The sequence below is a fragment of the Pseudopipra pipra genome, chromosome 5, assembly GCF_036250125.1.
Source record: "Pseudopipra pipra isolate bDixPip1 chromosome 5, bDixPip1.hap1, whole genome shotgun sequence".
NCBI lineage: Eukaryota > Metazoa > Chordata > Aves > Passeriformes > Pipridae > Pseudopipra > Pseudopipra pipra.
Genome location: NC_087553.1, coordinates 42,002,370 through 42,015,388, shown reverse-complemented (window position 1 = coordinate 42,015,388; position 13,019 = coordinate 42,002,370). Strand labels below are relative to the sequence as shown.

Below are 13,019 nucleotides of genomic sequence, written 5' to 3'. Positions count from 1 at the left end.
TTTCCCTTTCCTTAAGAAATTTTTAACTACTTTCTTGGCTTTCTAAAATGTTACATACACAAACACACATCAGAGTGATCTGATTTGAAATGCGCATGATGTTTCCAGGCAAGTAAGGAAAAATTGAAAATAATTTTACACACTGGTGTCCAGGGAGCAGGTATAAAGTTCTTCATTGTAAAAGCAAAAGGTGATGACTGCATTTTTATTTTGAATGTTGTATGAACTGCAGAGAAAGGAAGGTATGAATTATGTGGATAGTCCATATATGAATTCTTAACAAACCAAAAGAACAAGTGTAGAAGTAAATCAGGGATATATGAAAGGTTGAAACTTACTGTTGAAAGATAATAAAATTTAACTAAATTAACAGAAATGCCACCATCAGATAAGATTATTTCTTTAATAATACCATGCTTTATTTGCTTTTAGAAAAGCCTAGGTAGATAATTGGACATATTTCTTTAATGGAGATCATTGAAATAAATGGGTCTGTAGTATTAACGTGTTTGGACTCAAGTAATCCTTGAGTAATTTTTCACTTTACCTAGTGGTAAGATTGAATTTTCTTGCTCTTACGTAGCTCTCCAGCTCTCAGGGCACAATAGAAACTAGTCTTCAAGATATCAAAACCAAACTCTCTCCTGGTGGTTTACTGGCTGATGGCTGGGCAAATCAGGAAGGCATGCATCCAAAAGACAGAAAGTGAGTAACTGTATTTATTGTTCTAATATGTGTCAAATTCTACATTGAGTTGAGGTTCATAAAACTCATTAATAGGTACTTGAGTTTATGTGTTAAGTCTCATTTTCTTCCTTTTGTCACTCTAGTCCAGAAAGGCTGCAGGCGCTGCTGTCTTCCATCACAGACATTTATTATCAGTTCAAAAAAGACAAAGCAGAACGAAGTAAGTAACTTATTTGATTCACTTTAACAAAAAATGTAATGTAAAGGACAGATCAGTCTTTGTTTGACTAGGATATTTGTGGTAGGTATGGAGAGTTAGCCACAGTGAATATGTCTGTTGGTCTTTCTTTGTGTGATACCATCTTAAAGCCCGTATGAATGAAACACCTCTATTAATATCATAAATTTCAATTGCAAGACTGGAGAGGAGGAAAAAAAGTAAGTGACCACTTTTACCTATCAGGAGAAGGAAACTGTATAGGAAATGGGTAAACTCAGTTGACTTTTGCGTAAATACAGCTAACAGAATTGAACTGGTAATGTCTGTCGTCTGCTCTGATCCTAGGGCTTCCCTATAATGAAGAACAAATTCACAAGTTTGACAAGTAAGTTTTGAAGTTAACTTTGGGAAATACCATGATTGCTTTCAGGTCTGTCAGGTACTCTTGCCAGTAACCTCTTCTGCTGATTTTTATTGTAAATTATAACCTCTTTAGGATTGCTTTGTAAAAGATTTCTTTTAACTATCCTAATACATAGGGGTGCCAGGATATGATATGAGGTGCTTTCTAGCTGTGGCATTTCTTCACTGATAGACCTTCTAAATGTGAAATACCTGTTCATTATCTGGGCATAACTGTTATATAGGAAGAACACTTTTTTTCCTGGTTTTTTTTCAGGGAGGAAACAGCCCTCAGTACGACTGAAATGACTTTGTAACTAAAGTGGAGATAATTTTCTACAGATAAAAAATATAGTACTAGCTGAATGAAATTCTAGCATGATTTAATCTTCCAGGAAATATAGCTTGCAAAATAAATTTTAATGCCGTTTTCCTTGCCTGTTTAAAATTGTCACTTACGAGAAGTGGCCACATTGTGTCTTTGTGTAAACTGAGTGTCTAGACTCCCATTAGGCTCCACTGACTCTACACTGCTACACTTGGTCTCAGGATCGATTTGGTTCCTCATACACAGTTTCCCTATGCCATTTAAGTTGCCCTAAGGTGTTTGAGACAGGCAGGTAGGACACAAGTCAGATGGGTAACCTACACCTTTCTGGACAGATGGTCAGAAGCAGGGTGGGGTATCCTTTTTGGAGAAGAGAGGGTTGCATGGAGACCCTCATGGCAGCCTTCCAGTAGCTGAAGGGAGGCCTACAAGGAAGACAGAAAGGGAGTCTTCATCAGAAACTGTAGTGATAGGACAAGGAATAATGGCTTCATATGGAAAGGGGAAATTTAGGTTAGATATATTGAAGAAATTCTTTACTGTGAGGGTGGTGAGGCACTGGGACAGGTTGCCCAGAGAAGTTGTGGCTGCCCCATCCCTGGCAGTGTTCCATGAGAGGGACATTGGTGATCTTTATGGTCTCTTCCAACTTAAGCCGTTCTATGATTCCATCTCAAATTGTGCTTGATGCTTATGTATAATTATTCTTCTAGTGGCTGGTCAGTAGAGTGGTTCCCTAGACTTTTCTAGTGCTATATGAATTTAGATACCATTTCTGTAATTCTCTAAAATGTCTTGCTCTTGCTACCATGAGTGTGGCTTCACTAATGACTACAGATAGAAAGCTGCTATGCAGAGGGCACTGTTTTCTCACAAGCATGCCCCTTGATTTTCCCATAGTGAAAGCTAAATTGGTTAACTGGAAGCAGAAGAGAGATTTTTCTACTATTCAAACCATGTCCTTGCATTAGTATGTGAATAACTTCAAATAAATAGACTTCATTTTCATGGGTTTGAATACTGGTATATTTTCTACCACAAGTGTCTCCTTGAGATTGTTCAGGTTTATTTGAGATCCTAAGTACCTCTTACTTTACTTGATTCACCTCAGAGAGAAATGGCAGTAGTTTTTGTTAAGGACTGTGCTCTATTAGCAGCTGGAGCTGGCCTTTGTAATATTTACCTCTAAGCAGACAAGAGAGCAGCACTCAATTCGAATTGTTTTTTTCTAGTTGAATGATAGGTATGCATTCCTGATAACAGTCCAGCTACACTCTAGAAAGAATTTAATTAACCAGTAGCTATCATGCAAGACTTAATGAAATACTAGAAACAGGTGTTAGACTGTAGTGTCCCAGTATCCCTTAGTTTCACTTACTGGTTCAATGCACAGCATGGCAAGGCAGTTACACTGGGATTACTGTCTGCTGCACTAACCAGAACTGGGTTTTGTTTTGCTTTCCTGTCCTTTTCCGCTTGTGTTTTTCTCTTGTCATAAATTTAGACTGAAATAAAACTCCTGTTCTTTTTCTTGCATATATGTTACTCAGTGCAAAGGATTATTCATATATACTGGAAGTTCCAAATATCTGCAGTAGGCAAATAAGAAATAATGAGGATTTCTGTCCTTTCTATTTAGAATCCCTTTTCCTTAAATATACCAGCTTGGGTAAATACTAACTCCAAGAAGACATCTGAGTATTTGTTCTTAACAAATAATTGCAACTAAATGCTTCAAATAATTTTATTTTTCTCCCTGCTAGGGAATGTTTTTGAGACATAAACTGTCAGTTCCTATAGGATGTTGAGTTCTTACACATTGCCACAGGATGAATAAAGGTGGCTGAACAGATTTTTAGTTCACAAACCTCTTTTCCAAATTTCAGAAAGTAGGTTAGAAGAATGGGTTCTGAATGCAGTACAACACTGTTTTGGTTGTTTCTGTGTTGCAGGCAGAAGCTGTATTTGCATGCTACAAAAGCCATAGCTCTTTTCAAAGATGAATGTGTCAGCAAGTATGATACGTTTTTGGACAAAGCTGAGGACTGGACAAGGCAAGCTATTGATTTCTTTAATACTTGGTAATATTCACTGTAGCACTGTTATATAGGCAGCTCTTTAAAGCAAACTTTTTTTCCCTTAGGAAAATGCTTCACACAAGGAAACAGTTACTGGCTCTCACCAACCAGTGTTTTGGTATTGAAGAAGAGGTGTCCAAATACCAGGACTATATAAATGAGGTAGAATGCTTCAAAGTTATGTGAAGTATTTGTACAGATAAAAGACTTCTACATATTTTAATGTCAATAGTGTTTATAGTGAGTCTTATATTAATGCAGTTGTATTAAAATACAGGGCTTCATGGATGCAGTGTGTGGTCTCTAGTAACTTCATTGCTGATGTCAGAGTGGACTAGAGAGTAGTGTTATTTTTTGAATCATGACAGTTTTGGAGTTTAGGGGGGGTTGGATTTGGGGTGGGAGTTTGGCAGGGTTTGTGGTTTTTTGCTGATTTGTGTTGGGGTTTTTTTTGGTAATGCTGGCATTTCCCCCCCAAAAAATCTGTGCAAATGGATGTGGTTTCATTGAGAAATGTTCTTTGCAACTGTTACCATAACATTATCTGAGGACCTAGAGGATTATCTTAATACTCTTATGGAGCATAAAAACACTACTTCCATAATTAAGATTTAGGGGATATATGCTAAAGGATATAGGTTAAACTAATGCTGCTGGTGACATGAAAGAAACTGTTTTGTTAAAATTTGGGCATTGACTCTGCAGGATGCAAGCTTAACAGAATTACCTCAAAACTGAGAGAATTAGAATATTTTCATGTGGTAAAATTATTTTTTAGAGAGGAAAGATAAATGAAAGAAAAGCACTGGATAAGTTTAAAATCAGTTAAGTAATGGTGAAGAGCAGCATTTTACTTCTTATTTGTATTTTAGTAGCACCACCAAAGTCTCTGTTATGATCCTGTTGCCTTAGGATATTTACAAACATAAAAAATATGTAATACTTCATTTTGAGAGTTTATTGTGAGAGTTTTAGACAAGAAGACGGAACAAATCACAACAATAAGTTGTGTCAATACAAAACTTTCCATGATCATCTCAGCTTGGAGAATATCAGCCACCTTAGTACTGTAATGATTTTATCGGTATCATAGCAATGGAGAATTTAAAGAAGGATTTTAAGGTGGTCATCAAGATATACATGACAACTTATATTGTAACTTAAATTTCCTGTTTATCTGTTACAGTTACAAGATGCTCTGCCACAGAAAATGTTTGCAGCTTCGAGTGGGATGAAACATACAATAAATACAGTCTATCCAAGCTCAAACACATTAGTGGAAATGACCCTTGGGTAAGAATTTCTTAATGGCATTGATGTAATATTGTATACCTTCTATGCAGGGAAATAGAAAAAAAAATAGGTGACTTAGTGATTGCTGTATTAAGATCAAGAATTTTATATTGCTGAAGTGGTGGTACAGATTTGCAAGTGAGTAAGGGACAGCACTAGTTTATCTTTTGGTAAATAACCAACTTTTATCTGTCCTTATTTTGTATGTAATGGCAAGTTGCTGAAAGCTGCGTGGTGGTGAGTGATCAGAGCAGGTAACTATCCATATAAAAACTGTAACCTCTCTTTTGCTTCTGGTTACTACAGTATGAAGAAACTAAAGGAGGAGATGGAAGGTGTTGTTAAAGAGCTGGCTGAGAACAATCACATTTTGGAAAGGCAAGCAATTGTTATCCCTTTTGGGGCTGATACTAAAACAGGCTTAATTTGGTACATTTTGTAGATCCAGAATTTAAACTGGGGGACAATTCTATAATGTCTTTAACTGTGAATATATTTTGAACTATTGAAATGAGGTGTAACAAAGAAAAAATTATTCAAAACCTTGGAACATTGCTGTGAAATCATTCTGACATAGCCATTTTTGTGGCATTTTTGTTTCATGTTATTTAGGTTTAACTAATAAAAATATCTGTTGCATAGACAAATCAATCCTGAATTTAAACACAGTACTGTTGCAGCAATCCAGCGATGTCTTTTAACTCCTGGCTTTTAGACATTATTTTTAACAACTGTGGAATTATACCAATCTGAATGAATGATTTTGCAGTTTTCAGATTGCTTAAATAAAGCGAAGAGGCAAACATTTCTTATAATCCTGAGAGGGTGTTGTTGTTATCACATACAGATTGACTTTGCTTTTTTTCTGTGATGATGATAAAATATATAAAAATAACCATCTCCCGAAAGCTCCATGGTAAGTTGCTGGTAGAGCAGAGTTTAGCTTCAAGCTGAATTAGTTATATTTTGTTCCCCACCCCCAGTCCCATACTTGGACCAAAGCATCCTCTCTTCTCTCTTTGCACGTACAAAAGTTAGGTACAAATGCCTCTGTTGGCATGTGGCAAGGGAAAGGATACCCCACTAATGAATTAAAGGTTGATTCTATAATCTAGTCAACCACCTAAAAAAATACTATTTTTTTGTTTAGATTTGGTGCTTTGACTACGGATGGTGGCCTGCGGAATGTGGACTGTATCTAGCTTTCAAAGGACCGGAAGAGGACTTGTAAATTTTTTCAAAGGGAAAAAAGTACTGTTGGGGCATTTAAAGGCAGATAATAAATCTGTATCTAGGGTTTTTTCCTTCGACAACTGTAATATTAAAAAAAATGTAAATATGTATAAGATGTAAATATAAAAGAAATATATATCTTTTCTTGGTCACTTTTAGGATAGAATTACTTCTGGCAGGGAATTGAGCCCCTTGGAGGATTTCTGAGGAAATCCTAAAGGAAAAGGTGTTGTTGATGAAATTATTTGTCTGCTTGGAATATTGCCTTTTTTTTCAGAATGCAGTTTGGTCTTTGCTGCAAGAAGACTTGGAGAACTCTAGAACACCCTTGTATAAAAGGTGTTTTAGATTTCCTTTAACAACCACTAGTCTAGCTGAATGACTTTGATCATCACAGAACATGACAAATGTTTTAAATGAGATGTTTTTAAATGAGTGTGAGAATAGGGACTAAAAGCGCATAGGACAGAGCGGAAATGCATTTCTCTTTCCGTCACATCTAAACTGTTAGTTCACTTCTACTTGAGAAAGAAAACTCAAAATATTTTTTTAAGCTCTCTTCATATTTAGTGCCATGTTGTCTGTAATCATTTGACTGCTCTGTATATGGAAGTTTTGCACTCCAGCATGTCAGACTGAATGTCAAAATTCCTTTTTTGGAGTACAGCACTTTAAGAATTTCCCTGTAATCTTATTGCTCACCACAAGAGAAGCGGGTTCTTAAAATAGCTTTTTCAGGATTTTGTTTGCAGGTATAATTTTTAAAAAAAGGTTAAAAATTCATAGGAGGACAATTTGTGGGTAGTCAGTAGACTGGATAGCATCATGCTTCAGTAGTAACTGAAAATTGGAAAAATAAATTACTGGTCTAGATCTTGAAAAGGGATCACTCCCACTGCTGAGTTATGACTGAGATATCAAACTCAGATGGAAAATTTAGTAAGACTCTATTTTCCAGCATGAGTAGTTAGTACTTTCAGTATCAGGAACAGTGTGGCCAACACAATCCAGGGAAGTGATTCTTCCCCTGTACTCAGCACTGGTGAGGCCACACCTCAAGTACTGGGTCCAGTTCTGGGCCCCTCAGTTCAGGAAGGATATTGAGGTGCTGGAGCAGGTCCAGAGAAGGGCAACAAGGCTGGTGAAGGGACTCAAGCATAAGCCCTATGAGGAAGAGGCTGAGGTAGCTGGGGTTGTTTAGCCTGGAGAAGAGGAGGCTCAGGGAGACCTCCTCACTCTACAACTCCCTGAAAGGAGGTTGTAGCCAGGTGGGGGTTGGTCTCTTCTCCCAGGCAGCTATCAGTAAGACAAGAGGGCATGGTCTTAAGCTGTGCCAGAGGAGGTTTAGGTTGGATATTAGGAAGAAATTCTTTACAGAGAGGGTAATCAGGCATTGGAATGGGCTGCCCAGGGAGGTGGTGGAGGTCCCTTGAGGTTTTTAAGATGAGACTGGATGTGGCACTTAGTGCAATGGTCTAGTAACCACGGTGGCAGCGGATAAGGAGTTGGACTCGGTGATCTCAGAGATCTTTTCCAACCCAGCTGATTCTATGATTCTGCTTCCAAATATGTAGGAGAGGAAAAAGAGAAGAGAAAAACAAGCAAAATCTCAGAAAACATCCCTTTGTTTGGATCTTACAGGTGTACTTACTTGTTTCAGATAAAGAACATGCAAATATTACAGGACTCATTCATTCCTTTTGGAAACCTGGCCATAAGTGTTCAGTGGTGTCCAATAGTACTTCTCTTTGGTATATTACATCTGTAAGTAGAGCTGGACCAAATATATTTAGAATTTTCTATAATTAATGGTGAAACATTTAGGTATAAACTAAACACACTGACCTGTGATAGCATTCAATAGTTTTGTGATGCTTATTCCCTGCATATCTGTCCAGGTCAGAATACAAAACATTTCCATTTAATTTTTTTAAAATATTTTGATAGAAACTTAACAAAATTTATAATCGAGTGTTTCATTGCTAAAAGAAGAAGAAATTCACTGCCTTGATGTCCCAGACCTGCTTTCCAGTGTTCTTGGTGAGAATCAAATATTGAAAGGGAATTCGGACATTTTTATACCCATATGAGCAGCTTCTTTCTCTGCAAACTATCTCCCAAAAAACCTAGCTATGCAAAAGGAGTGCAGCAGTTTGTCACTCATCTGTCCTTGGTTAGCCATGGCATTCTTAATTTTTTGTTCTAAAATACTGGAATCATGTCTAACTGGAATATTTTAGTGCCTGCTTGTACATTTGTTCATTCACATACACGGTCTCACTGAATGTCAGTAAAACACATGAATAAATATTACAAGAATTGGACTCTGTGCATAAATTGTATTTTTTCCAATATTATGTCTGTAATACTTTGTTGTTTCAAAGTTCTTAATCCTGAAAGAAATCAAATGTTAGTTGGAATATATAATTTTAACTTATCTATACTGAAGCAGTCTGAAAAAGAAAGTTAATTGTAGTAACAGTATAGTCTGTATATTGAAATATGTGCAGCATTCTTTTACATGGTTGAAAACATTTTGTTATATTTTATGTTCATTTTAAACATTGCCGGGTTTAGTGTTGCTGAATATATCAGCAATCTTAATCTTGTTAAAATTTCTTTTTCTAAAGCAATTTTAATGAAGCAGTAGCTAAGGAACTTGAAGTAATCAGTTCATAATCTACTGATTACATTATTATGAAGCAAATAATTTTTCAAGTCAAAGTGTAGTGCACAGTACCATCAACTTTTTGCTCAAAGTGTCCTGATGCTATGAGTCATGCTACTGATTTGTCAAAAAAAGTAATAGAAAATAATATATGGTTCTTCCTCCTGAAGCTGGTTTACTGGTTTGTGGGGGTTTAGCTGAATATATTAATTATCTGTTACTTGAACAAACCTGTCTTCCTACGAACTGTGAAAATGCATGAGCAAATGATTTAATGGCATAAATACATTGTCAACCACTTATTGTACAGTGTGTTCTTCTGCCCTTCCATAATTTCACCTTCTGGTAATTTCAGTATTGCCTGAAGAGTTTTATTTCCTTGTAAGCACAATACAAAGCCTGAAATCTGAAGTAGCAAATTGCAGCAGCTGTCCAGAAAACGTGCCCTGCACAACAGAATCACTAGTATAGGTGATATGGTAGAGTGACTAATCATTTTTACTTTAATTTTTTTTTTAAACTACTTTGTTGATATATGTTCTGAACAATATTAGTTCTCAGTAATGGTGGCAAAAATCCTAATCTCTTTTCAGTGTGAAACAGACCACTGGAGGAGCTCAATCAGTACCAATTTGGTTAATCACAGTAGAAATGGTAATTATAGAATAGTTTTGGATCTAATAGTATGGCAAGGATTGAAAAAGCTGAGTGAGAAAGATTACTTTTTGCGGGTTTTTATGCTTGAAGGCTAGAAGATGAATAAGCTGCAGTTGCATAAACTTGTTTGAGTAAAACTAAAGCCAGAGCTATTCTTAAGTAGTTGCACAGCCTGCTGTTATTCTGAAATCCCTTCCAGAGAGGGCACAGTAATGGGTCTGAGTAGCCACATTTGGTTAGCTACACCTGTGCTGGCTTCTAGCTAAGGACCTGAAAAACGGTGGGATTCATGCCCACCCCCGTCTGTGCAGAGGAAAACTTGGTTGCCTGTGACCAGCCTGATGATGAGCACTTTTAAACTTAAAAATTAACCTTTTAAAACACTTTCAAAATTAAAAGGAATACTGGCCACTTAAAGATAATTTAGGGGAGAAAACAAAAGGATGGCTGGGGTCTGGAAAACTCACCTTAGTGGGACTGGGAAAAAAATGGGAGTTGTTGGCTGAAAGAAGGGAATATTGGAAGGAGAAAGCAAAAGTCTTTGGTAATCAATCTAAAGGCTGTTACAGAAGATCAGCATTTACCATGTCTGCAGTGAAAGGATTACAGATTATTAATATAAACTGTAATGCCTGAAACAAAAAAAATCCAGCTTACAAATTTGGAAAAATCTTTCTACTAGTAAAGATAGGCCAGGTGCCAGAACAGATTATCCTGGGAACCAAGCAATATCGTTTGAAGAGGGGTTATAGGAACAGGTTAACTGTTGGGAGCTCCTGTAGCCGGTTCTGCTAGTGGCAAGGCTGCCTCACGACCTAATCTTCTGTGCTCTTAACAGCTTTTTTTTTGGGGTTGTTATTTGTTCCATCGATCATTAAAAAAAAATGTCGTTAGGGGTAGTATCCCTCAGTGGCGTTTGCTATTTTGACACTGGTACCTGCCCAGTCTGCAGTAGTTGTAGATGTACATCTTTTGGAGAACTTCGCTGCTTGTTGGCAAGTAAGGTCGGCAGCGGCAGGTTGAGCTGCTGATGCGTTGCAAACAGGGCACGCTGCGCTTGTTCCAAGTTGTGGTCTGCTCCTGGAAACGGACACAAGTGTTGAATGAGCGCTTTGACTACCCAGGCTTCCACCCAGGCTACCCTCCCCATCCAGGTGTGGGTTATGTCACCGCTGTCCAGCCCTGGGAAACATTTCCCCTAGTAGCTGCTTTAAGGCACTGAGGCATATCATTTTAATGGGAATCTACTGAAGCGCATCGCCAGCTCTTGCCAGCTCCCCCGTGCCAGGGGCTGCTTCAGCATCCCCGAGTGCGTCTATGCCGAATGACGCGGAGTTTGTTCCTCCCGGGCGCGGGGCCGGCAGACCGGCGAGACGTTTCACGGCGAGAGGACTCGGGAAGCGACGCGGCGGCCGCCAGGTCGAGGGAGGACGCGGGCGCAGTGCCTCCTTCCCCTCCGCCGCCTCCCCGCTCCCCTCGCCCGCGGGTGTCGTGCGTGAAGCGGGGAGAGGCGGCGGCGGCCGGCGCGCCCCGCTCCGCATGGACCGGCGGGAGAAGCCGCGGCGGGGCCGGGCGGTGCTGCTCTCGCCGCCGCTCTCCCCGCCGGACGCGCCCGCCGGCGCCCCGGGCCCCGCGTTCGGCGGCCGCCGCCGCCCGGCGCCGCCGCGGCCCCGCCACGTCCGCACCATCTTCGACGAGGCGCAGCCGCCAGAGCCCCCGCACCGGTTCGGGCCGGCGGCGGCGGGAGCGTGGTGCGACCTGTGCTGCCGCTTCGTCCTCTCGCAGGGCCTGCGCTGCGCGGGTGAGCGGCTCCGCGGGGCCGGGAGCGGCGGGGCCGGGAGACCTCGGGGTTCACAAAGCCGACAGACGCGGGGCCAGGGCGGGCGTCTTCCGATCCGCCCCAGAAAACGTGTTCCTCGCCCGGCCCGGACGGGGGCCGGTGTTTCCCCACGTGAAGCGCTGGAGCACGAGGGGTGCCGAGCGGGAGCTGTATGGCCGGGAGTACGGGCCGGCATGGGGGTGGATGCAGTGTGATCCAGGTAAAAGTGGTCCGTCCCCACCCGACAGGAAGGTAACGCGTATTACAAGGTCTGGGTAGTGCTGCTCCGAAGGGTTCATGTGTACTCCCACCCCGGCAAAATCCATGCGGTCTGCTCCCTGTTCGTGAGGTGGAAGGAGGAGGAGGCTGTTTCCTGTGGTGTCCCACGTCCCATGTACACACCACGTACATGTCCTTTTGCTCTCTGGGCTCTGATTCATAGAAAGCAACTTTTCTGCTTTCCATCCCTTTCATTACCACTGCTATGCTCTAAAATAGAGTAATTTTGTTCACCTGCAAGCTCCTGTCCTTTACAGTAGGAGAACATACATAATCTAGTGCTGGTGAAAAGTCCTCTTTTTGCCATCCTTTGATTTGAAAAGGCTTTGGCCACCTTGTTGGGTTTCATGGTGACCCCAAGAGTTATTCCAGCACGGAACCCCATTGACGTGCTCACTTCAATGGCTGTTCCTCACCCATGGCTGCAGTGCTGCTGCACTTTCTAGGACAATCTAGTGCTTTCCCTAGTGGAGTGACATGTTAAGGTGTGTGGTTTGTTTTGATTTATGTCACTCTTTGTTTAACAGCTGATATTTGAAACACAAGGTGGGAAAGAAAGGTCAATCTTTTATTTTTTTCTGTCTTAAGGAGATGTAGTAACGTCATATTGTCTTCTGCTGATATATAAAATTTCTGTTATGAGACAGTGTTCTCACAGTTACATTCACTTTCAACAGCTCTATTTTTACAGTTACTCTGGGAATGGAAATACTTTGACTGTGAAAATAAAATATTTTTTATTTATCATTTGCATTAGTGCACTGTTTGTTCTGACAGGATCTGTAGTGCACTGATGTGAAAATAGACCTTAGAAGTAATATTTTTTCTTTTATGATCAAATGCTCCATGACAAGGACTTCAAGTGTCACATTGGATTATGTATCTTCCAGCAACATTTTCTCAGAACGATTACAGTTTACAATGCTTTTCCCTTCTCCTCTGTGACAAGCTCCATTTTTATGAGGCATATTATTTCAAGCTGCTCTCTTAAATTGCTTTTTAAGTAGCAGAGGAAACATTCAACTTTTATGATCTAGCATGAATATAGTATTTAGAAGCTGTAAAGTGCTATGGAGATTAAAGGAAACAACTAAAGCAACAAGAATTGCTGTGAGAACCTCTGTTCTTGCCCAGTTTGCAGGTACAACCAGCAAGCCAGATTGATGAACAGATCTGGCTGAAAAATTGGCTCAGGGCAACAAAAGAGTGACTGAGTCAGGACAGCTCAGTGGCTGGAAGGAGCATGTGACCGGCTGCCCTCCTGGCTCAGAGCTGCTAAATCCACTCGGTGGCCAAACGTCAGTCTGCACCCGTAGTCACCGGCTCTTCTGTAAGCAAATATAGGACAGGAAGAT

At 40.2% G+C, this 13,019-nt stretch overlaps 2 protein-coding genes across 3 annotated transcripts in view; both read left to right on the top strand.

Annotated features, from left to right (window-relative positions):
- The window catches only part of TBK1 (TANK binding kinase 1), a 30,168-nt gene extending 20,952 nt beyond the window's left edge, over positions 1-9,216 (top strand). For both annotated transcript variants that reach the window (XM_064655777.1, XM_064655778.1), the window contains exons 14-21: positions 584-705; positions 831-907; positions 1,253-1,292; positions 3,590-3,691; positions 3,781-3,877; positions 4,902-5,008; positions 5,315-5,386; positions 6,159-9,216. In XM_064655777.1, the coding sequence (XP_064511847.1) occupies positions 584-705; positions 831-907; positions 1,253-1,292; positions 3,590-3,691; positions 3,781-3,877; positions 4,902-5,008; positions 5,315-5,386; positions 6,159-6,210 (669 nt within the window). In that variant the 3' untranslated portion in view covers positions 6,211-9,216. The remainder of the gene's footprint in view (positions 1-583; positions 706-830; positions 908-1,252; positions 1,293-3,589; positions 3,692-3,780; positions 3,878-4,901; positions 5,009-5,314; positions 5,387-6,158) is intronic.
- Positions 9,217-11,197: 1,981 nt separating this feature from the next.
- The window catches only part of RASSF3 (Ras association domain family member 3), a 110,998-nt gene continuing 109,176 nt past the window's right edge, over positions 11,198-13,019 (top strand). Inside the window, exon 1 of the mRNA XM_064655784.1 lies at positions 11,198-11,367. The gene's annotated coding sequence lies outside the window, so the exon portion shown is untranslated. The remainder of the gene's footprint in view (positions 11,368-13,019) is intronic.